Source organism: Euleptes europaea, chromosome 4 (genome assembly GCF_029931775.1).
Source record: "Euleptes europaea isolate rEulEur1 chromosome 4, rEulEur1.hap1, whole genome shotgun sequence".
NCBI lineage: Eukaryota > Metazoa > Chordata > Lepidosauria > Squamata > Sphaerodactylidae > Euleptes > Euleptes europaea.
In genome coordinates, this window is record NC_079315.1 from 5400651 (window position 1) to 5425129 (window position 24479).

Here is a 24479-nt window from a genome sequence, read left to right on the forward strand (position 1 = left end):
ATGCTCTGGAATTTGGGCAAAATTCTATGGTAAAAACAGCTTCTATCAGAATAATAGGAGCCCCGTGGCACAGAGTGGTCAGCTGCAGCACTGCAGTCCAAGCTCTGCTCACGACCTGATTTCGATCCCGACGGAAGCCGGTTTCAGGTAGAGCTGGCTCAAGGTTGACTCAGCCTTCCATCCTTCCGAGGTGGGTAAAAGGAGTACCCAGTTTACTGGGGGTAAAGGGAAGATCACTGGGGAAGGCACTGGCAAACCACCCCGTAAAAAACAACAGTCTGCTTAGTAAATGTTGGGATGTGACGTCACCCCATGGGTCAGGAATGACCCAGCGCTTGCACAGGGGAACTTTACCTTTTTACTGGAAGAAGAAGAAGAATGATAATGATAATATTAATCTTTAATCTTAGATCCTTCCCTTCTCTCAGCCGAAGCCGGACTCAGGGCAGCTCACAACAATAGAGTTTTGCCCAAATACCAGAGAGTCCCCATGGTTGACGACAACATGATGATGCCACTTCCGGTGAACACTGGAGGTGATGTTGCCACGACGACAGAAAACTAGGCCTAAGTTTACTGCCTGTAAGTTCCTCCCCAACCTCTGCCGGTTGCCAACTTATGGCGGCCTCGTAGGGTTTTCAAGGCAAGAGATGTTCAGTGGTGGTTTGCTACTGCCTGCCACTGTGAAGGAACCCCGGACTTGCTTGGTGGTCTCCCATTCAAATACTGACCAAGGCGTACCCTGCTCAGCTTCCGAGATCTGACGAGATTAGGCTATTCTGGGCTATCCAGGTCAGGGTAGGTTGTTATTACAGGATGCTAAATGGCAAATTTTGAAGTGTAAGGATGTGTCACTGGCCACCAAGACTAGATTAATTCATGCCATCGTATTCCCTATTACTATGTATGGGTGTGAGAGCTGGACAGTGAAGAAAGCTGATAGAAAGAAAATAGATTCCTTTGAAATGTGGTGTTGGAGGAGAGTGTGACGGATTCCGTGGACTGCCAAAAAAACAAATCAGTGGGTTATAGATCAAATCAAGCCTGAACTGACCCTAGAAGCTAAAATGACTAAACTGAGGCTGTCGTATTTTGGTCATGTCATGAGACGACAAGAGTCACTGGAAAAGACAGTCATGCTAGGAAAAGTTGAGGGCAGCAGGAAAAGAGGAAGACCCAACAAGAGATGGATTGACTCAATAAAGGAAGCCGCAGCCTTCTATTTGCAAGATCTGAGCAAGGCTGTTAAGGATAGGACATTTTGGAGGACTTTCATTCATAGGGTCGCCATGAGTCGGAAGCGACTTGACGGCACTTAACACACACACACACACAAATTGCAAAGGGTTAATCTCACTACTCACCACTTTCAAGTACACTTTGCCTCCTTGGATACTTTTGAGAATGTTGGTCACACCTGGCTCAAATCCGTTTCCGATGAAAACTCCCCGAATCAAGTGATAAAGCAAAATGTTCCTGAGTGCGTTGGTGTCTCCTACAGATGGGAGAAAGGCATTAGAACTGTCTCAGTGGTAACACTTCTAGCTCAGTATCCTGACTCCCCAGCCATATTCTGAAAATGACCTTGCTTTTTAAATCCTATTATCCCATGATAAGAAACCCCTGAATTCAAGCTCTGGTTTCTTGATATGTTCGAGGGGTGACTGAGAGGTGAAAATCAAGAACCACTAATTCTTTTTATCGTAGGGAAAGCGCTAGGGTTGCAAACTCCTGGTTGGGAAATACCTGGAGATTTTTGGGTCAGAGCCTGAGAAGGGTGGGGTTTGGGGAGGGGAGGGACTTCAATGTCGATAAAGTACAATTGCCAAAGTGGCCATTTTCTCCAGCGGAACTGATCTCTATCGGCTGGAGATCAGTTGTAATAGTAGGAGATCTCCAGCTATTACCTGGAGGTTGCCAACACTAGACAGCGCAAATATAAACAGCAAGGATGTTATCTCTTGAGAGCAGAGATGTAAACCTAGAAGTGATGGGGATGCTCTAGCATGTCCCTTTTAAAAAACTCTATGGAAACCATAGAGGTTTTTTTTGGAGGAATGTGCAAGAGCGTCCCATCAAAAACCCGGAAGTGACAGGGACTCTCTAGCATATTCTCTAGCATATTCTATGGTTTCCATAGACATTATTGTGCCACCCTTTAGCGGGCCTGTTTTTCCCACCAGCCAGCTGAGAAACGGTGGGCAGGTCTGTTAGTTGGCGGGCAATTGCCCACCATTAACAGGCACTTGGCAATAGGGCTGTTTAAAAAGAAATTCGGTAAAATTCGGGTTCGGGTTTATTGGCCATTTCTTTTTCTGGTAAAACCCGAATGCTGAATTCCCTATACCTGTAAATGTAGGAATTCGGCTTTAAATTCAGGTTTCCTGAAAAATTTAAACCCTATGGGGGCTTTTCGGACCCCCCGACCCAATCTTTACCAAACTTGGGGGTTCTTGCAAGGAGAGTCCCTTCTAGGTACCCTGAAAATGTGGGATTTCTACCTGCAAAAATGCCCCCTCAGGAGCCGCTGAAAGATGTTTCCGAAAAAGCCAGATTTTATCCGGCTTTTTCAGGAATGGCAAATTCAGCTTTGCCAACCTCCCGGATTTTGCAGACTCAGTAAACCTAAATCCGAATTTTACCAAATTTGCATTTTTGGGGTATTTTTTCGGTTCGGTTTTTATTGAATCCACAGCCCTACTTGGCAGCCCTAGTGAAGTGGTTACCTAAGTGGGTAGAATCACATTGCCTGAATAGAGAATGAAGAAGGGGGGAAAGTGGTCCTCTGTGTTCAGGATACCTGCTTTCCCCCTTTCTACTCCTTATATCACACTTAGGTGACCCCCATGATGAACTTGGTTCTGATGCCAGGAAAGCTGCTGCTGTATTCCACTAGTTTGTATTTGAGGTGTCACCAGGTAACTCTTCTTGTGCTGTTGTTGCAACCAATTAACACGACAAGCCCTTTGCCATGCTAAAGACTAGATACCAAGATGTCTGACGGAAGTACCATGACAAATGACCCCACACCAAAGAGGAAGACCACAGAGGCTGCAAGTTAAGCCAGTGCTGACAGAAACCACCTTGGACTCTGTTTAGGGTTCGCAGTTGCCTGCTTATGGTTAGAGGTCTCCAGGTCATTGATGCTGATGCTCACCTGATCAGTGGGCGGAAACAGGGGCCAAACGGGGGTCTCTTTGACTTACAGGAAGTTCTGATAAGGTTAGTTCTAGGAATCACCCAAAGATCTATGGTCAGAACTTCCGGTAAGTAGATACGGCCTTATTTTTCTTTCTAATTTTTCTCCCGGGAAGCTGCCCCCCAACAAGCCTCTTATCATCTGCTGGTTGTTGTTCCCAGGTTGCCTCCCATTACCCTTTATGTGACCTACTTACTGATCAGGGTCTGTTTCTCTTGTTCAGTCAAGCCTTTAAAAGCATCATTGGTCGGGACAAACAGAGTCCAGGCTCCTTCCTGGGACAGGACCTCTTGCAAATCCGCAGCATCCACTAGGCTCAGGAATATGCTGGGAAGGGGAAAAACACAACCGGATAAACAACAGGCTACTCAGCTCTGAGATAACAAGCTGCTCTCATTGGGTCACTTAACAGCAAAGGGAGGGCCTCATGAGAAACACCATCCTCCCAGAAAGAGGATGACAAGAGCAGGGAGGCTGTTCCCCCTCTTGTTTCCTCTGTCTGGTAAGGAAATTGCTTGCCAAATGAAAGCAAAAACAGTAATACATCAAGCAAGGCAGGTTTTTAGCAGCATATGCAAGGATATAAAGATACGTAGAGACCACATACAGACATTTTACAATTTTAAAAAGCTGTTCTTTTTTTATGGGAGATGTTTTGAGTCCCCAAAGTAAGACCTCTGTCAGGCGAATAGGATCAGGGCAATTAAGCTTCAGAGCAACGAGCCCCCTCAATTTGTCTAATTACCATATAAACCACTGGTAATTCGAGGGTAGTTAAAATAATGGCGCCTTCAACTAGCTAACGTTTGGTTCAATAAAGCAAAGGGCCAGTGGCAACTTCAATACTAAATGACCGCGGGGAAATGTCCCTGCATAAAAGGCCTTTCACACATGCTGAATAATGCAAGTTCAATCCACTTTCGATGCACTTTAGCAATCGTTGGCAAGTGGATTTTTCTATTTCACACAGTAAAATCCAGGTGCAAAGGGCACTGAAAGCGCATTATTCAGAATGTGTGAATGTGCCAACAGTCCCTTTTAAGTCATTCATGATACCCCAATGGTGGATTTTAGTGGCTTCACTTGTTCCTGCTCTTGGTGTAGGGTTGCCAGGTCCCTCTTGGCCACTGGCGGGAGGTTTTTGCAGCAGAGCCTGAGAAGGGCGGGGTTTGGGGAACGGAGGGACTTCAATAGGGTTGCCAACTTCCAGGTACTAGCTGGAGATCTCCTGCTATTACAACTGATCTCCAGCCAATAGAGATCAGTTCCCCTGTAGAAAATGGCCGCTTTGGCCATTGGACTCTATGGCATTGAAGTCCCTCCTCTCCCCAAACCCACCTTCCTCAGGCTCCACCCCCAAACCTCCCGCTGGTAGCGAAGAAGGACATGGCAACCTTAGACTTCAATGCCATAGAGTCCAATTGCCAAAGTGGCCATTTTTCTCCAGGGGATCTGATCTCTATCAGCTGGAGATCAGTTGTAATAGCAGGACATCTCCTGCTAGTACCTGGAGGTTGGCAACCCTATCTTGGTGGCTTGCCATTGTGGGGAGTCAAAACCCACAGTCTTTTGTCAGTGTTGTTCCCCAACTCACTTCTTTTTTGTCGCTGCCGCAAGGGGGCAAGGGGGTACTCGTGTGCCCTGCTACGCCAGCCCTGTGCTGCTGGAAAGCGGCGTGCTGAAAGTTAGCGCCAGAGGGGAGTGGCATTGAATTCTGAGAAGGGATAACATGGACTGTAACTCCCCCAATGGCACAATTTGCCAGGACTGAGGTTCCTGGATTTAAGTCAATGACTTGGAAGCAGCTTCGAAGACTGTATCCAAGAACATTGTCTTAATTGGATTTGGAGTTGGAACCAAGAAATACTGGCCAACGTTTGTGGCTGGAAAATGTGGAAAGGGGGGGGGGAATTGCCCAGTCCTCCTGCCTCGCTATCCCTGGACAACATTATATTTCTGTGTGTAGTCATGCTTTCTGCTTCAAGGCGCATGGGCACAGCTTTACCTGATTACGGCTGAACTTGAGTTGCATTTTCCAAACCTATCTAGGTGCCACTGTGTATCTCGAGACAGTGTACATTTAGTCGTGGCAGATAAGAGTTTTTAAGAGTTGCACCAAAAGGGAACACTCCGTATCACTACCACATTGTAATGGGAAAGAGCATTCATGTGCATTTCTAACATAAGAACATAAGGAAAGCCTGGCTGGATCAGACCAAGGCCCATCAAGTCCAGCAGCCTGTTCACGCAGTGGCAAACCAGGTGCCTACGGGAAGCCCCACAAACAAGACGACTGCAGCAGCATTATCCTGCCTGTGTTCGACAGCGCCTAAGATAACAGGCATACTCCTCTGAGACGGGAGAGAAGAGGTGTGCATTATAAGAACATAAGAAAAGCCCTGCTGGATCAGACCCAGGCACATCAAGTCCAGCAGTCTGTTCACACAGCCACCAACCAAGTGCCTCTAGGAAGCCCCACAAGACGACTGCAGCAGCATTGTCCTGCCTGTCTTTCACAGCACCTAAGATAATAGGCATACTCCTCTGAGACTGGAGAGAATAAGTATGCATCATGACTAGTATCCATTTTTACTAGTAGCCATGGATAACCCTCTCCTCCATGAACATGTCCACTCCCCTCTTAAAGCCTTCCAAGTTGGCAGCCATCCCCACATCCTGGGGCAGGGAGTTCCACCGTTTTTCTCCCTCGTAAAGGCTCAGGAATTCTTTTGGGTTCCAGTTTTGTCTGGTATTTGAGGCTGGTATTTTGCTTCATGCCTTGACCTGGATGGCCAAGCTAGCCCGATCCAGTTAGCTCTCAGAAGCTAAGCAGTATTGGCCCTGGTTACTTTTTGGATAGGAGACCAGGGTCACTGCATGGAGCCAGGCAATGGCAAACGGTACAGCGTGACCAGAAGTCAGTTGTGACTTGAGAATATTTCCCACCACCATTTTGCTTCATAAACAACATATGTTTTGCTACTTTCCCCCTAAATTACTAGTTGCTTATTAAAATAGTTTTTGAGCCCATTTGACAGTCATCTGAAAAGCAGTTGTCAAGATATGTCTTCTATTTTTTTTTCTTTTTAAATATATGCATTTCCACTTAGGGTTGCCAGGTCCCTCTTCGCCACTGGTGGGAGGTTTTTGGGGCAGAGCATGAGGAGGGAAGGGTTTGGGAGGGGAGGGACTTTAATGCCAAAGCGGAATACAATTGCCAAAGCGGCCGTTTTCCCCAGGGGAGCTGATCTCTATCGGCTGGAGATCAGTTGCAAAAGCAGGTGATCTCCAGCTAGTACCTGGAGGTTGCAATCCAAAGAGAGGCACCTCCGTGCTAATACCGTAAGGTTAGAAAAAAATGCACAGGAGTCTCCAAGTACAAAAGTATCAAATTGCTTATTGGTGTTTAAACATATAACATCTACAGAACACAGTGGGATACATAAACATAAATCCTAGAGAATATATACAATATATACACGTATAAGATTTGATGCAGTCTCTATGCAATTCAAATTAGTGTTGAAATCTTCTGGGTATATATCTCTTAATTAATCTTCAAAAAGTCCATGAATGGTACAAAATTCCCAAAAACATGCCTTTTTTCTTGGGGAAAAGATGGGGGACAGCATCAAATCTTATACATGTATATATTGTATATATTCTCTAGGATTTATGTATCCCACTGTGTTCTGTATATGTTATATGTTTAAACACCAATAAGCAATTTGATACTTTTGTACTTGGAGACTCCTGTGCAGTACCTGGAGGTTGGCAATGCTATTTCCACTCCAAAACACAATGCGGAAATTCAGAGTCGGGATTTTCAACTTTCAGACTAAGGACAGTTTGGAGGTAGTTTAAAAATCTTGCTATACCTGAATCGTTTATCGGTTTGCAATACTTCATAAAGACTTTTTTCTGATGGTTGGATAATCTCCCTGAAAACATGAATGAATCCATTCCTTCCCTCTTTGCTTCCTCGGATCATGCATGAATTTTCAATACATACAGCCTAGTAAGGAAAAAAGTAAAATAAAAATAAAATACAACTATACAGTCTTGGGGAAAAACATATCAAGCACATTTTAAATCATCCGATCCCCCAAACATTGTGTTGTGCAAAGTGTAATTAATTTGCACATGCTGAATAATTCACACATGCAAAATAATGCACTTTCAATCTTCTTCCAATGCACTTTGAAAAGGGATTTTACTATAACTAAAAAGATTAAAAACCAAAGGCTCTTATTTGTGATTGGCTATTCGACCTAGTTAATTTACATCATCATCTTATTTGTTTTTTGTTTTATACCCCCTGGTTTAACATGCAACCTGCTGGGGCTTGAAAATTAACTGTATATTTACCTTTGTACGTGTGTATATATTTTCTGAGACCAATGAGGAAGTCCTTTTGGCCAAAACAGATCTGGTCACAATGGTTTATGCATGCTACCAAATTGTATTGTTTATAGCGTTTTTAATACTTCTATGAGGCTTTGTTTTTTTAATGTTTTTACGAATTGGTGCACACAATAAAGAAACTACTATTTTTTTGTAGTTATGCTAGATCAACCTTTTTGGTTCCTAACTTGTTTTTTGGGGGGTTGGGTTGGGTTCTCTTCTTTCTGAGTTTAGTACTGTACAGTCATTACATAAGTCATTTTAAATTAATTAATTTTTTTAAAAACATGTTCAGAAAGCCTGGAAGGGGGGAAAGTGTTTCCATTAACTTCACTTACGGTACGATACACAAACACTCTCAGTTTCTTTCCTCCCAGGGTCTCCAAGAACTGTCCATTGTAGAGCTCATTCAGTCCAACTTTCACTTTCAAAATGTGGTTCTGGAGGATCAGTTTGAGAATTCTCTGGTCCATGGTTAAGGTGTCCTCTAAGAATTGATGAGAGAGCAGAAGGTCTGAATTAGGTTCCTTTTCATGGCGTTCCCACCTTTTCATATTCTTGGCTTCAGCGACTCAAACCAGTCACTTGCCAGAATGGTTTCCTCCATGTTGAGCCTTCCAGGTACAGTGCCATTATTTGAGTCACATGACAGATTACTGTCCAATAAGACAATGAGAAAGGAGAAGTTTTGCCCTCCTCCATGCTCCGCAGACCTTCAATCAAGACTTGGGCAATTTCACACATTCTGAATAATTAGGTTTGCCAGGTCCCTCTTCGCCACCAGCGGGAGGTTTTTGGGGTGGAGCCGGAGGAGGGCGGGGTTTGGGGAGGGGAGGGACTTCAATGCCATAGAGTCCAATGGCCAAAATGGCCATTTTCTCCAAAGGAACTGATCTCTATCGGCTGGAGATCAGTTGTAATAGAGGGAGATCTTTAGCTATTACTTGGAGACTGGCAGCCCTAGCTCACAGAGACATATTGAGTCTCTCTAACAGAGACATATTGAGCTTCTCTTGATAGATGCTATTTAGTAATTGAAGGGTTTTTCAAAGCCCTCGTGTAGGACTTCACACGGTTGAACTGTAGTGCCATACATTGTGTACAGGCTCCCTACCAGAAAAGGCCCCATTCACTGGAGCAAGCAGAGTGTATTCCGCTTCCGGCCTGAGAGATGAAGCCAAGCCCAGCTGAGCGACCAAGTCTTTGAATGTGGCCTGCTGGGGGCCAGCCAGCTCGATAACCTGTTTTGCTGAAATCAAAACGGAAACAAGGGGAAACATGTTAATTTTTGAGGGGATACCTTTGAAGCAAAACTAATAATTCCACCCCCACAGACGAACAAGAAGAAGAAGAGTTGGTTTTTATATGCCGACTTTCTCTACCACTTAAGGAAGAATCAAACCAGCTTACAATCACCTTCCCTCCCCCTACCCACAACAGACACCTTGTGAGGCAGGTGGGGCTGAGAGAGCTGTGACTAGCCCAGCTGGCTTAATGTAGAGGAGTGGGGAAACCAACCCGGTTCACCAGATTAGCATTCATCACTCATGTGGAGGAGTGCGGATTCGAACTTGGTTCTCCAGATCAGAGTCCACTGCTCCAAACCACTGCTCTTAACCGCTACACCACGCTGGCAAAGAAGAAGCATTCTTTGACAGAGGAATGGGTTAGACCCAGCTGCTGGTTTACTGGGAATTTTTTTGATAACTGAAAGTTATCCAGGGGACCACTCGCCAGAGTCTTTGACTTTTATTGTTTTTATGGAAATTGACTAGAAAAATACATATTCTTGTATATAAAGCATTCAAGTGAAGACAAAAGCAATTTTCGATAGGACAACACCAAAGGACTAATTCATGATAACAGTAAAACCGTTTAGCCACTTGTATAATTCCAATAATAATACGAGTCGATAAATAACAGCCCATTCCTGAGCTGGTGGTGGGCAGGGATGGTGGGGAGGAGTTCATCATCATCATTCCTTTATTGGCATAAAAACATAATGCAAAGAGGGTACAAAAGGAATGGAGATCTTTAAAAGTGCCCTTTATGGCATAGTTAAAAGACAGTTCCATCGAATAGCGCTGTTTGTTGCTACTGCCATCTAATTAACTGTTTGGCGGACTTTTAAAACAAACTTTAAAAACTGTGCCACTGTCTCCCATATGTGGGGCGAACGATTGTTCAATAAATAGGAAACGTTAAAAGAATCTGAGACTTTCTGTCTATTAACCAACAGGGGGCTTAAAAGTTCGTTACGAGATTCTGTTAGCAACTACAATAAAATAAGACATGAGCAACCGTTTCAATACAATTGTTGCCACAAGGGCAAAGCCTGTCAGACAGAGGGATTTTCCAAAATCTGCCTTCAAGTAGTGCAGATGGCAAAACATTAAATCTGGCCAGAGAAATGGCTCTACGTTGAGAAGGATCACACAGGTGAGATAAGTATGGGGAGGGCTGATAAACATCAAAAGGTACCCCTAAATTTGATGGGGAGCATGTTTTATTAGCAGTGCTGTTGAGGTCTTGAAGTCCTATATCTAAGAGTGTGCATTTTATCCTGTTTTAAAAGTGTAAACAGGGCTTTTCGCTCCATAGAAAATAGCAAGGCTGCGCCTGCTAAAAAGCCCGCGCAGCAACACCATTCTCAGCACTGGTGTCTGGGGCTGAAAGGAGACAGGAGGCTGTCTAATGCAACTCCTCTCCCTGGAACACCCCAGGAATGCCTCCCGGGATGCCAGAAGAATGCCCCCCGGAACGTTGGCATGGGCCTTTACACCAGTAGGACGCTGGCAGAAGGCCCTGCCAGCATTCTGGGGTGGTGCTGCTGCGGTGGCATCCGGAGACCGGCGTCCGGACCTCCACGCCGGCACTGGGGCCCACTAAAGCCGACAAAAGTAGCCCGGGTGCCGGCGCGGCCCCCCCCAAATGCTGGCACGGCCCCTTCCTGGCTTCCTAAGGCCTTTTGCCCTTAAAGTTCAGGAATGCGCTGTAAATCTGTAAAAGCTAAAATAAAAATAAAATACAGTAAAATACGGTAAAAATATGAACATGGAATTTAAAATTTAAATTCATTTAGCATTTTTATCATTATACCTGCGGCATAAATTATATACAAAAGCACAGAACTTAGCAACATTACTTGTGATTTGTGGGTTTTCATCAGGGAGGAGTTTTTCAAGTTGGTTTTTTTTCGGAATGACCTGGGATTTTCTTTTAAGAAATGACCTTGCTGCCAGCCCTCGCAATGTCCAGGTCTTCCCATTCCTCTGTTAACCCGATTCTTCCCTCTCTCCTGAGCTCAGCCCGGGTGAAATCCCCGTGCATAAGGCAAAGCGTGAGACATGCAAGCGTGGTTTCTCTCACAGCCAATCACAAAGCAGCAAGTAAAGAGGCAGGGATTCAAATGCTTCCTGCTCCCTTAGAGCTCTTTCTGAGCAGAAGAAAGGCTTTTTAAAACCGAGGCTTGGATCTCCCCTCCCTTTCTTTCAGATTGCTCTGTTTTTGTTTTTGTTTGTCCTTAAAATGCTTTTTTATACGGCAATTGGGTGTGGGGAGTGGGATTTTCTCTCACAGTGAGGATTGCAAAGTAAGCCAATTACAAAGCAGCATTTCAAGGGGCGGGGACTTGATTAGAGCTTGGAGACTGCTGGTGCATAGACTCCCAACAGGAAAGTGAGGGTCCAGCCAGCAACGAACCTCAGGTAAAACTCCCATGCATAAACAACCTAGGACTTCCACTCACCAGAGTCAGGAATCAGCACATCGTCTATGAGGTGAATGACACCGTTGGTTGTCACGATGTCTTTTCGGCTGACCATTTTCACTCCGTTCACGGTCAGGCTTTCTCCGTCGCAGCCAACTTCGACGGTGTTTCCTTCCAGAGTCTCGAAGACAGCCCCACCCGTGATCGCTTCAGAACACTGAAGGGTGTTCAAAACATGGAACTTCATAAGAGCTGGAGAAGAGTGAGAATAGAAAGGCCTGTGTGAAGACACTGAAGGTCTGAGAAGTATATAGCATCAGCGTTGACTAGGGTTAAGGGGAGGGTCCCTGGCTTAGTGGTAGAGAATCTGCTTGGCATGCAGAAGGTCCCAAGTTCAATCCTTGTCATCTCCAGTTAAAGGGACTAGGTAAGTAGGTGATGTGAAAGACCTCAGCCTGAGACCCTGGAGAGCTGCTGCCGGTCTGAGTAGACAATACTGACTTTGATGGACCGAGGGTTTGATTCAGTAGAAGGCAGCTTCGTGTGTTCATGTGAGAAATACCTGGAGATTTTTGGGGTGGAGCCTGGGGAGGGCAGGGTTTGGGGAATGGAAGGACCTCAGTAGGGTACACCCTCGAAAGCAGCCATTTTCTCCATAGGAACTGGTCCTGGTCATCTGGAGATCAACTGTTATAGTGGGAGATCGCCAAGTGCTACCTGGAGGTTAGGGTTACCAACTTCCAGGTACTAGCTGGAGATCTCCTGCTATTACAACTGATCTCCAGCCGACAGAGACCAGTTCCCCGGGAGAAAATGGCCGCTTTGGCCATTGGACTCTATGGCATTGAAGTCCCTCCCCTCCCCAAACCCCGCCCTCCTCAGGCTCCATCCCAAAAACCTCCCGCCGGTGGCAAAGAGGGACCTGGAGGTTGGCAACCCTATTTTTAAAACAGAACCAAACACCGAGATGTTCATGGTTGCCTTCTGTCTTGCTATGCACATTCAACTAGAATGCCTACACTTGAGCAAGAGCCTCACAACGAGTGGATGTCTTTGGATCATGGCCTTAGAAGAGCAAGGAGACCAGGACTTTGTTTATCCATTTATTTGCCTGTACAATGTGCCTTTCAACCCTAAAGCGTCCCCAGTGTGGCTCATATCTAAACTTGGAAGCAATTAAAGGCATCCTTAAGCCATATGGCATCAAACCAAAAACTATAATAGAAAAACTTGGCAAGAAAACTAAGCAACAGCAGCGGAAAATGCCAGATCTTTGCCAAGGCTGCGCTCTTCCAAGGTCTTGCATGGAAAAAAGAAGCCCCCCCTCTGACCAATTTCTGAATCACCAAAAGGGAGACCCATAAGATATTCTTATCAGTAGCATCCTTTTCAAGAAACAGCTGCATTTCTAACCTCATGACATTCCCATTAGCACAAAATGATATTTAAGAAGGGGACCTCCTGACAGGGTTGCCAACCTCCAGGTACTAGAAGGAGATCTCTTGCTATTACCACTCATCTCCCGCCGATAGAGATCAGTTTGCCTGGAGAAAATGGCCACCTTGGCAATTGGACTCTACGGCATTGAAGTCCCTCCCCTTCCCAAACCCTGCCCTCCTCAGGCACCACCCCAAAAACCTCCCACCGGGGGTGAAGAGGGACCTGGCAACTAGGGTTGCCAACCTCCAGGTGGTAGTATAAAAGTATCACCAGTACTGTATTGCAAGATGCTATAAATGCACAGTAATCACCGGTGGCGAAGAGAGACCTGGCAACCCTACAGCCAACCCTACCGCCTGAGGGAGGCTATAATTCCAGGGGATCCCCAGGCCGCACCTGGAGGCTGGCATCCCTAACTAGAGCAGGTTTGTTATTGGGACTCAAATGTATTCAAACATGGTTTCCAGACATCCTGTTGCTAACGCTTAGCAGGACTCCCTTGATATCCTTTGTCCTTTTTCTGTAACATGAAACGAGAGAAATGTTCCCCCCTACGCTGTGTTCTTTCTTAATGAGGAGGACAGATGTTAGGATTCCTATACAACAGGAACGGTTCTAACAGGTCTTCTCCCATTTTGACAGAAAGGAAATGTTTCAGCAGTTCAAATCTCTGCCGCTTAAGCACTTGTTAATGCATCTCATCCTCAGCCACGCCAGTGACATTAAAATCCGCTGTAACAGTTTACTTAGCTTAACAGGCTCCAGGCGTTCGTAAATGTATTCAAAAGCCGAGGCTTAGTAAGCATTAAATATTTCTTGTTGCTGCGGTTTACTTCCTTAAAAGAAAGTGCCGGTATGTTTGCTTGTGTAGATAAACAAAGCTGATTTTCAGCAGCCGTATTCCTGGCCCTGTGTCAGATTCTTGGCGTATCCATCATGGATATAACAGGTATGGAATAGCTGATCTGCCCAACCTCAAAAGACCTAGCAATTTAGGGTGCAACTACTCAATACATCTGACTAAGGTTGCCAACCTCCAAGTACTAGCTGGAGATCTTCTGCTATTACAACTGATCTCCAGCCAATAGAGATCAGTTCCCCTGGAGAAAATGGCCACTTTGGCAGTTGGACTCAATGGCATTTAAGTCCCTCCTCTCCCCAAACTCTTCCCCCCTCAGGCTCCACCCCCAAAACTTCCTGCCAATGGCGAAGAGGGATCTGGCAACCCTATCTCCAGCCAACAGAGATCAGTTCACCTGGAGAAAATGGCAATTTTGGCAGTTGGACTCTACATGAGGCATTGAAGTCCCTCCTCTCCCCAAACCCTGCCCTTTTCAGGCTCCACCCCAAAATCTCCTGGTATTTCCCAACTCGGAGCTGGCAACCCTACATTTGACAGGCTAGGTTAAGCCTGACCGGACTCATAGTCAGATGTAAGTTTGGGGAACTCACCATAAAAAGAACTCATTCCATTGGTGCAGAGAGGAAACACTGTGAGGAAGGAGAAGGAACTTCCCGTTTCCATTCCACCCCCTTTCCACCAGTGTCAGAGGCGGGGGCTTTTCGACCCTTTTCTCTGGCTCCACATGTCGTCCGCCAGAGAAAAGGGGTGAAAAGTCCCCCTCCCCTTTTCTGCTGGTGAAAAGGGGGTGGGAATAGGGTAGCCGACCTCCAGGTTCAGCCAGGAGAACTCCCTGAATGACAGCTCTTCACCAGACATCCGAGATCAGTTCCCTGAGAAAAAAGGGCTGCTTTGGAGGATGGACTTTAATCTAAAAGAAAGTCTCAGGCCTTTTATATAGGGATGTTTCCCACGTTCACCCCTCACCGACTGTTTCTGGGCTACCTTTTGATTATGCATGCCTTTTCCCATCTGTCAGAGGTCACCTCGCTCTCCCTGTGTGTTTTGCCCGCATTTTCCAGATTCTAGCTAAAACAGCATCTGGAAAACACGGGCAAAATGCGCAGGGGGAGAGCGAGGCAACCTCTGAAGGACAGAAAAGGCACTCATAATCAAAAGGAAGCCCCAAAGCAGTCGATGTGGGTGACCGCAGGGAAACATCCCTCCATAAAAAGGCCTCAAACAGCTACCGGGAAGGGGAGGGCTATCGCTCTGCCTCTCATCACCCCCACCAAAGCGGAAGATTGAAATGCTACTTAGGAGAATCACTTATCTCATTTCCCAAGACAGAAAGAATTAAAAACGTTAAGCAGCAAACACACCCCTCCCTGATTCTGGGGCAGAGGCCTCACAATTTTGCAAGAAGCTTTTTCACTCTGTCTGGAATCTAACATGCACAGTGCTTTGAACGGTCACACTTCTAAGCTGTGAAACTGATCTGATTTTCCCACCCTCAGGGACGTTCAATTGTCCTTCCCTCTCAGATCACAATTTCTTGGCAAGTTGCAAGTAGCAACACTGATCAACTGATTTTTTTAAAAAAATATGTGCTTAAATCCTGCTTGCGGGGGGGGGGGGAAGGAGGGAAAGCGGTGTGGCTTGTGTCTAGGGTTGTGCATATCGATAAACCCGAACCTAAAATAAACCCGAAATTAGCCGTTTGGGCAATATTTGGGTTTCAGTTTTACCGGATACCAAAATCTGGGAATAAAGCTGAATAGCCGATTGCTGAATCACCCGAATAGGTATTCGGCTTTTTTCGCTTCGGCTTTTCCCTATGGGAATTTTTTTAATGAGCTCTGGGGGAGGCATTTTTGGAGGTAGAGATCTTAAATGTTCAGGGTAGCTTCAAAGGACTCTCCTTGCATGAACCCTGAAGTTTGGTGAAGATTGGGTCAGGGGCCCCAATTTGATGGTGTCTGGAAGGTGTCACCCCCCTCCATAGAGAAACATTGTAAACTTTACCATACTTCTCTATGGGGGAGGGGGTCTACTCTTTTTGGACCCCATAAAATCGGACCCCCTGTCCCAAACTTTACCAAATCATGACTAGTATCCATTTTTACTAATAGCCATGAATAGCCCTCTCCTCCATAAACATGCCCACTCCCCTCTTAAAGCCTTCCAAGTTGGCAGCCATCACCACATCCTGGGGCAGGGAGTTCCACAAGTTAACAATTTCTCTGACACGTCGTTCTCTAAATTACCTTCAGAAGCCACGCTGTCACCCATGATCCTTTCCAGCACACCGCGAGGAAGTTTAGCGAAAGCGTCGTTGGTGGGAGCAAAGAGGGTGTAATGACCGGGTTTCCCAAGGGTGTCCATCACACCTGAGGCAATGGCGGCAGCCTAAGGAAGAAATAGGGGATCCCGCTAAGAGCATCAGACAAAAACATTGACCTCTCAGGCACAGAAAAGCCCACTTTCCCCAGCTCTGGAGCCGCATAACGGGCTTAGCATTCTCATGGCCATAATCCCTGTTCATTGATAATATATTTTTTGTGGAGGAATTAAAATTAACTGCACGCTCTCAGGGCCAGCCGGAGTATTTTGATCAGCCACGGTCATGATTTCCCAAGAGGCAACCCCTTCTGAAACTGGGAACTGGCTGGGAAAGGCATGCATAATCAAAAGGAAGTCCCAAAGCCGTGTGTGGGGGTAATGCTGGGAAACAGCCCAGCATAATTGGCCATTGTGCATTTTCCCAGAAAATTTATCATTCAAGAATGGATGCAGTGCCAGAGCCATTCACTTAGCAGAGCCTGCCTACCAAGCTCTCAAGGCCCAACTACACATTACATTTTTTGTGAGTTGCGTTGGGCTTCCCCAGACTCAACTTCCTTTCCCCGCAGCTGCTGAATGTAATTTTAATAAACAGAAGGCTCTGCTTGGAACTGCAGCGTAGGAGGAGAAGAGGCTCCCGCCAGTTCTCCCAAACCATTTTTCCTAGTTGAAACATCCCAGTAGGGAGTTATTTGCATGACTTTTGAGCTGCACATGGAATATACTGCACATGTGCAGCTCCAGAGTTATGCAAATAACTCCTTGCCGGAGCCATTTCAGCTAGGGAAAAGAGCATAGAGGGGAAGGCCCCTCCTACCGAGGGATAGAGCCTGGAAGGGTGGAGTTTGGGGACCGGAGGACCCCAGTGGGGTTCAATCCCATGGAGTCCACCTTCCTGAGCAGACATTTTCTCCAGGGGAACTGATCTCCATAGTCTGCAGACCAGTTGTAATTCCAGGAGAATTCCAGTAATTCCAGGCCCCTCATAAAGGCTGGGAACCCCCCTGCAGTTCCCTTGGGTTCCTTCCAATTTTTATAATGACATCCCCCACAGCTGATGTGTGTCTGCAAGGAAACAGAGTCAGCTCCAGGAGCCCCAACATGACTCACTAGGGTTGCCATCCCCCAGGTACTTGAAATCCAAAGAAAAACCTCTCAGTACACAGCCACTGAACACTGAATATGTACAGTTTTAACAATATATTTGTTTGCTGTAGCAATACTATATAACCTCCAGGCACTAGCTGGAGATCTCCTGCTATTGCAACTGATCTCCAGCGGATAGAAATCAGTTCCCCTGGAAAAATTGGCTGCTTTGGCAATTGGACTCTATGGCACTGAAGTCCCTCCCCTCCCCAAACCCTGCCCTCCTCAGGCTTCGCCCCCAAAGCCTCCTGCCAGTGGTGAAGAGGGACCTGGCAACCATGGGGCCATCCTCTTTTGGCTATTTCTCAGGGGGTGGGAGGATTCAGTCTCATTGGCAGTGGAAACTGTACTCTCCACTTCTGCTCAGCATCACTTATTTTGCTTCATCTGTACAAGGCAGATTAGGGAAGAAGAAGAAGAGTTGGTTTTTATATACCAATTTTCTCTACCTTTTAAGAAGAATCAAAAGGTCTTACAGTCGTCTTCCCCTGCCCACAACAGACACCCTGTGAGGTAGGTGAGGCTGAGAGAGTTCGGAGAGAACTGTGACTTGCCCAAGGTCACCCAGCTGGCTTCATGTGGAGGAGTGGGGAAACCAACCTGGTTCATCAGATTAGGGCAGGAAGGACAGCCCTCGCTCTGATTTGGCTTCACGGGGGGGGGGGGGGCACGTAAAGTAACCAGTCAAAACTGGCTACGTGATGACATCAGAAAACCCGGATGTCTGCCTCCTTACAACACATCATCTAGCCGGCTTATCTTTAGTTCATTGCTGCATTCGTACGGTAACCGCCTCTTCTTACATTTAAGGACATGATTTAGATGCGTTTACAAGATTAAAGGAGATGATGAAGAAAGCAGAAGACTTACCCTGAGAGATGAGAGGTCGTCTTCTGCCTCAATGACATCTTGAATGGTATTTCCAACTGGGGTCAGCACCCGGTCGATAACATGAACCACGCCATTTGTGGCAATCTGGTTGCCATGGATGATTCGGGCACAGTTCACAGTAACAACCTGTGTTTAAAGAAACGAGCCAGGGAATATTAAGCACAAAACTTGCTATAAACTTGGCTCTTGTTTACTGTTGGCCGCAGGGGATTATCTAGAATGTTTGACATATCTCTCCATTTGTCTTCTTCTTACAACTTGTTTATGAGACGAGAGATGTCGGCCATAAAATATTCTGGTTCATGGAATCAGTAATGCTAAAATACACCCTAATATTCTCATTCTCTCTCTCTCTCTCTCTCTCTCTCTCACACACACACACACACACATTTTTTATATTAGAATTATTTAAAATATGTACAAGAACAAAGCTGATTAAGACATAGACAAATATATTAAAAATAGAACAGCAGCACAGTAATTGTGAATTTCCTGCATTGTGCAGGGGGTTGGACTAGATGACCCTGGTGGTTCCTTCCAACTCTATGATTCTATGATTCTATTCTTCCTGTTTCAAGGTGGAACTGCTTCTTCTAATGCTTTACTCAATGGCCATTTATGCAGGGTTGATTTTGATGCTCGCTCAAAGCTGCTTTTTTACACGGCCTTTAAAATGTCTAGTCACGGTCCCGATGCAAGAGGAGAAAGTCAAACAAATCCCACACACTTGCCTGCTCCTTTGTTTGCATAGCCATTAGCAATGGCCGTTTGCATAGCTAAGCCCCAGCTGTGATTCTGCATGCTTCTTTCCAGAAATGCTTCGATGTGGGGGCGGAGCAAATAGAAAAGGTCATGTTAAAGGAGCTCTTTAGTAATGCGAAGCACATATGCACTGGAATGACGGGTGGAATGATGGTTCAAAAATCAATTGCATAATTATAGGATGGGGGAGACTCGTCTGAGCTCGTGTGTGTGAAAAGGATCTTGGGGTCTTAGTAGATCAAACACTGAACATGAGTCAGCAGTGTGATGCGGTAGCTAAAAAGGCAGATGCGGTCTTGGGCTGCATCAACAGAAGTATAGTGTCCAGATCACGTGAAGTGATGGTATGTTTAGCCTGAAGAGGAGAAGACTGAGAGGGGACATGAGAACCATCTTCAAGGACTTGAAGGGCTGTCATATAGAGGAGGGTGCCGAGTTGTTTTCTGTCACCCCAGAAGTTTGGACCAGAACCAACGGGTAGAAATTAAATCAAAAGAGTTTCCATCTAGACATTAGGAAGAACTTTCTAACAGTTAGAGTGGTTCCTCAGTGGAACAGGCTTCCTCGGGAGGTGGTGGTGGGCTCTCCTTCCCAGGAGGTTTTGAAGCAGAGGCTAGATGGCCATCTGTCAGCAATGCTGATTCTATGACCTTAGGCAGATCATGAGATGGAGGAGGGCACCTTGGCCATCTTCTGGGCATGGAGTGGGGGTCACTGGGTGTGGTCCCTTCCAACTCTATGATTCTATGATTCAGCGTGAAGAAATAAAAAAAAATATGCGGGGCACCTCAGCCTGGAAAGCACTGCTAATTACCAAGCATAAACGGCCAAAGACTTTGAAGGTACCATGGAAACAAATTAAGGTAGCTCCTTAGTGCATCTGAAGTTGATCTGAAACTTAAACCTAGTAAAAGCAAGCCACAACATTCTTTCAAATATATTTTACAACTCTAGACAACCTTCAATTTGCTCTTGCAGGTTAGAAAATGAATGCCGCGGCAGGAATATATCTGATATAGTTCTACATTTCTCCATCTGCTGTATACTGTCCATATGCATATTTTTATAAAAGTTACAGCTAAGACCCATTTTGCACAGATCTTGTCAGTCACGTGACACGGGCATAAACTTCCATTTGGTAGACCTGTGTTGTTAATGAAAGCCACGGTTGGGTTGTTCATTTAGTGAAAGGACAACAAAAGCTTTGAGCATCATTTGCAATGATAAATAACTGTGTGGAATCCAGAGCTTATAAAATTGAAATTCTGTCTGGCAGGCAGGGCTAGTTTTTGGTTTTTATATGCTGACTTTCTCTACCACTCAAACCGGCATCCAATCTTCTTCCCTTCCCCTCCCCACAACAGACACCCTGTAAGGTAGGTGGGGCTGAGAGAGCTCTAAGAGAAATGTGACTAGCCCAAGGTCACCCAGCTGGCTTCATGTGGAGGAGCGGGGAAACCAACCCAGGTCACCAGATTAGCCTCTGCCGCTCATGTGGAGGAGTGGGGAATTAAACCTGGCTCTCCAGATCAGAGTCCACCGCTCCAAACCACTGCTCTTAACCACTGAACTACACTGGCTCATGCCGGCTGCTGCTCTCCCTCACTTTCTTTCTGCAGGGGTGGCCGCTGTGCATCCTGCCCAGCGCATTTCTCTCTGCCCCTAGGGCCACCTGCATGTGGCTCCAGCGCGCATGCGTGCGCACATGCGTAACAGCCCTTTCCCTCCCAGTCACGGCGCTCCTTCACTCAGCTCCGCGCCTGCTGGCAGTTGAACTCTGTGGTTCTTTCCAAAGCCTTTCGAGCATAAATGGGATATAATAGATACCCTGCTGCTCGGGCACATGGTAATATAGATGGAAATATATATATAAACAGACTTACACCGTTGGGATAGTGATTGATATGCAGGGTTTGGTCATTATACATGGACACCACCGTCAGGCCATTCCTTAGGTCCTTCGTCAACAAGCGCTTGTTGACCATGTGGTTGTGGAGGGCATTGTACAGCTCAATGTTGACGTTTTCAATCAGGCCATCATGGATTTCCTGAGGAGAAAGATTTCGTCAGACTTTCCATAGTTAACTTTTCCCTCAGTCAGGTTTCTCTAGCACAAAGGTTCTGGTATTTGTGGGCATGCATATTCTCTCTAAGAAGCTCTGTCTCTTACAACTGTAACTGGCTAAACCATCTTCAAGTCTTGGGCTGCATCAACAGAAGTATAGTGTCCAGATCACGTGAAGTGATGGTATGGCTTTACTCTGCTCTGGTTAGACCTCACCTGGAGTACTGTGTTCAGTTTTGGGCACCACAATTTAAGAAAGATGTAGACAAGATGGAACGTGTCCAGAGAAGGGCAACGAAGATGGTGAGGGGTCTGGAGACCAAGTCCTATGAGGAAAGGTTGAAGGAGTTGGGTACGTTTAGCACGGAGAGAAGACTGAGAGGGGATATGATAACCATCTTCAAGGACTTGAAGGTCTGTCATATTGAGGAGGGTGCCGAGTTGGTTTCTGTCGCCCCAGGAGGTCAGACCAGAACCAACGGGTTGATATGAAATCAAAAGAGTTTCTGTCTAGACATTAGGAAGAATTTTCTAACAGAGCGGTTCCTCAGTGGAACAGGCTTTCTCGGGAGGTGGTGGGCTCTCCTTCCCTGGAGGTTTTTAAGAAGAGGTTAGATGGCCATCTGTCAGCAATGCTGATTCTATGACCTTAGGCAGATGATGAGATGGAGGGCCTCTTGGGCATCTTCTGGGCATGGAGTAGAGGTCACTGGGGTGTGTGTGTGGGAGAGGTAGTTGTGAATTTCCTGCATTGTGCAGGGGTTGGACTAGGTGACCCTGGTGGTCCCTTCCAACCGAGCAGCATTTAAAGGGGTGGGACTTGATTTGAGCTTGGGAGTCTGTGTTTCTGTATTCATGCCTCCATTAGCACACAGTTTCGTCCATGATTCTATGAAGTCTATGTAGTCTAAGCTAAAACTGGTAATTTATCTTCTCAGAGTATATATATATTCACAAGCCGATGGGCAGTGGCTTCAGGGTGGACAAAAGGAATTTCCTCTTTACTCAACAAGTGATTAAAATGTGGAATTCACTGCTAGAGGATGTAGTGATGGCCATAAGCATAGGTGTTTTATGAATGGTCGCTTTCCCCTCCTTTATTCCCTGTTTCAGCCAGGGTCAAATTTTTCAGTATGCACGACACCTCATTCCTTGGAAGCTCAACGCTGTTTCGACGCAAAACGAACCTGGCTTTTCCCATTCCTCTTCTGGCCCGAATTAAACCATTCATCCTGGCTCATTCCGGAGTCACATAGCATGCACACTCCGTTCTCGGGTTGAGCTTTGCCCCACCCTTTTCCCAACCCCTCTTCAAGGCAGCATGCAGATAGCCAAACAGGGGAAGCACAGAAGATTGCCAATCTTCTCTCACAGCCAATCATGAAGCAGTGTGTAAAGAGGCAGCGATTCAAGTGCTTCCTGCTACCTCGGAGCTCTTTACGAGCAAAATAAAGGCTTTTTTAAAACGAGCCCACCCCCTTCTTTCAAATTGCTCCGGGTTTTTGTTGTTGTTCTTAAAATGCTTTTTTATGCGGCGGTTGGGTCTGGGGGGAAGGAGATCTTCTCTCAGGATGAGTACTGCGAAGTCAGCCAATTACACAGCAGCATTTAAAGGGGTGGGGCTTGATTTGAGCTTGGGAGTCTGTGTTTCTGTATCCATGCCTCCATCGGCACACAGTTTCATCCCTGATCATTCCATCCAATTCCCTGATCATTCCATCCAGTTTTCCCCAACCCAGGTTACTTTGATCCTGGCTGAAACGGGGAATAGAGGAGGTTAAAGCAACCAGGCATAAATAACCATAGAGAGCTTTAAAAGGGGATAAGACAGTTTCATGGAAGTTAGGTCCATCAGTGGCTACTAGCCACTGTAACTAGAGGGAACCTTCACATTCAGGGATGGTAAATCTCTGAATACCAGTGTCAGGAGGCGCAGGGGATGTCCTCAGGGGACATCAGGGGATGTTCTCAGCCTCCAGCGGCAGCCGTTTTGTAAGCTGCTCCTATACCTTGCTGTGTGATAATTCCAAAGGTGCCTTAGGCTCTGAAAAGGTGGGGAGCTTTGTTCTAGTAAGAGAGCGGGCTGCACCTTATGTGGCTCTCTCTCTCTGAAATTTCTCTAATTTTCTCCAAAGGCTGGTAAAACTCGATAGTAAAAACTGAGCACAATATTTCAACTGAAGCCTAAAAAAACCCCTGTCTGTCTGTCTAATTAACAAAGTTAAGTTTTGTTACCTGACCCCGGGGCTTGTTTTGGATTTTCAGTATGGTTAAGTGTCGTCAACTTCAAGTCGCAGCTGACTCATGGCGACCCCTCAAGGGGCTTCCCAGGTAAGAGATGAGCAGAGGTGGTTGGCCATTGCCTGCCTGTGCAGAGAGACCCTGGACTTCCTTGGTGGTCCCCCATCCATGTACTAGCCAGGGCCGACCCCGTTTAGCTTCCGAGCTCACATGAGCTCAGGCTAGTCTGAGCTATTTTATTAGCTTGAGGGTAACTCTAAATACTGAGCCCCGTGGCACAGAGTGGTAAGCTGCAGTACTGCAGTCCAAGCTCTGCTCACAACCTGATCCTGACTGAAGTCAGTTTCAGGCAACCAGCTCAAAGTCGACTCAGCCTTCCATCCTTCCGAGGTTGGTAAAAGGAGTACCCAGCTTGCTGGGTGTAAAGTGTGGATGACTGGGGAAGGCACTGGCAAACCACCTCGTAAACAGAGTCTATCTAGGAAACGTCGGGATGTGACGGCACCCCATGGGTATAAATACCCATGTATATATGGCACCCCATAGGTATAAATACCCAACTTTCAGCTTTTTGCCCTCTCTAGCTTAAGATACACCCACAACGCTAACCTTTGATAAATGTATCTGAAGAAGTGAGTTGTGGCTCACGAAAGCTCATCCCCTGCCAGAAATTTTGTTAGTCTTTAAGGTGCTACTGGACTCCTGCTCTTTTCTACTTTGGTAAATGTGTAGTGTTTGCCTAAACCCAACAAACTAGATCCTGAAGTCCACTTTTATTTTAGGGTGTTTTTAAACACTGCATTCAGCAGCGGAATCTTTGTTAATATAATGTAACATTCACAAGTTGCATACATTGAAAAATAGTTACCAAAAATGACTTAGTCATATCATTTTTTTAAAAAAAAACTATATTAAAATATTTACCCGATCCAAGAGGTCCCAGGCTTCATTACTGGGGGCAAAGAACGTGTAAGAACCGGGCCCTTCGATCTCTTCTCGTAGTTTGGACATGTCAGAGTATCGTTGAGTAGACGTCGCTCCCACAATCCCCAAAGTGCCATACACGTGATCGATGGGAGCAACTGCAACAGACCAAAAAAAGCACAACACTGCCATGAAGTCTACTATTGCCATTTGGTTCCCAGTTAGGATTGCCAGCCTCCGGGTACCAGCTGCAGATTTCCCGCTGTTACAGCTGATCTCCAGCCGATAGAGGTCGGTCCACCTGGAGAAAATGGCTGTGTTGGCAATTGGACTCGATGGCAATGAAGTCCCTCCCCAAACCCCACCCTCTTCAGGCTCCGCCCCAAAAATATCCAGGTAGTTCCCAATCTGGAGCTAGCAACCCTGTTCCCAGTAATGGCATTTCACGGAGGGGATGATTGACAGTTCACGGAATTTCTAATTGTGGTGGCCCAGATTTATCACGGGCCAAACC

At 46.1% G+C, this 24479-nt stretch overlaps 1 protein-coding gene across 1 annotated transcript in view; it reads right to left on the reverse strand.

Moving 5' to 3' along the window:
• POSTN (periostin) overlaps positions 1-24479 on the reverse strand; it is a 62750-nt gene that overhangs the window by 19191 nt on the left and 19080 nt on the right. The window contains exons 4-13 of the mRNA XM_056847927.1: positions 23966-24123; positions 20619-20783; positions 17953-18099; positions 15861-16002; positions 11352-11564; positions 8718-8852; positions 7942-8090; positions 7078-7214; positions 3396-3526; positions 1365-1495 (exon numbers count right to left, since the gene is read on the reverse strand). Of these exons, the coding sequence (XP_056703905.1) occupies positions 1365-1495; positions 3396-3526; positions 7078-7214; positions 7942-8090; positions 8718-8852; positions 11352-11564; positions 15861-16002; positions 17953-18099; positions 20619-20783; positions 23966-24123 (1508 nt within the window). The remainder of the gene's footprint in view (positions 1-1364; positions 1496-3395; positions 3527-7077; positions 7215-7941; positions 8091-8717; positions 8853-11351; positions 11565-15860; positions 16003-17952; positions 18100-20618; positions 20784-23965; positions 24124-24479) is intronic.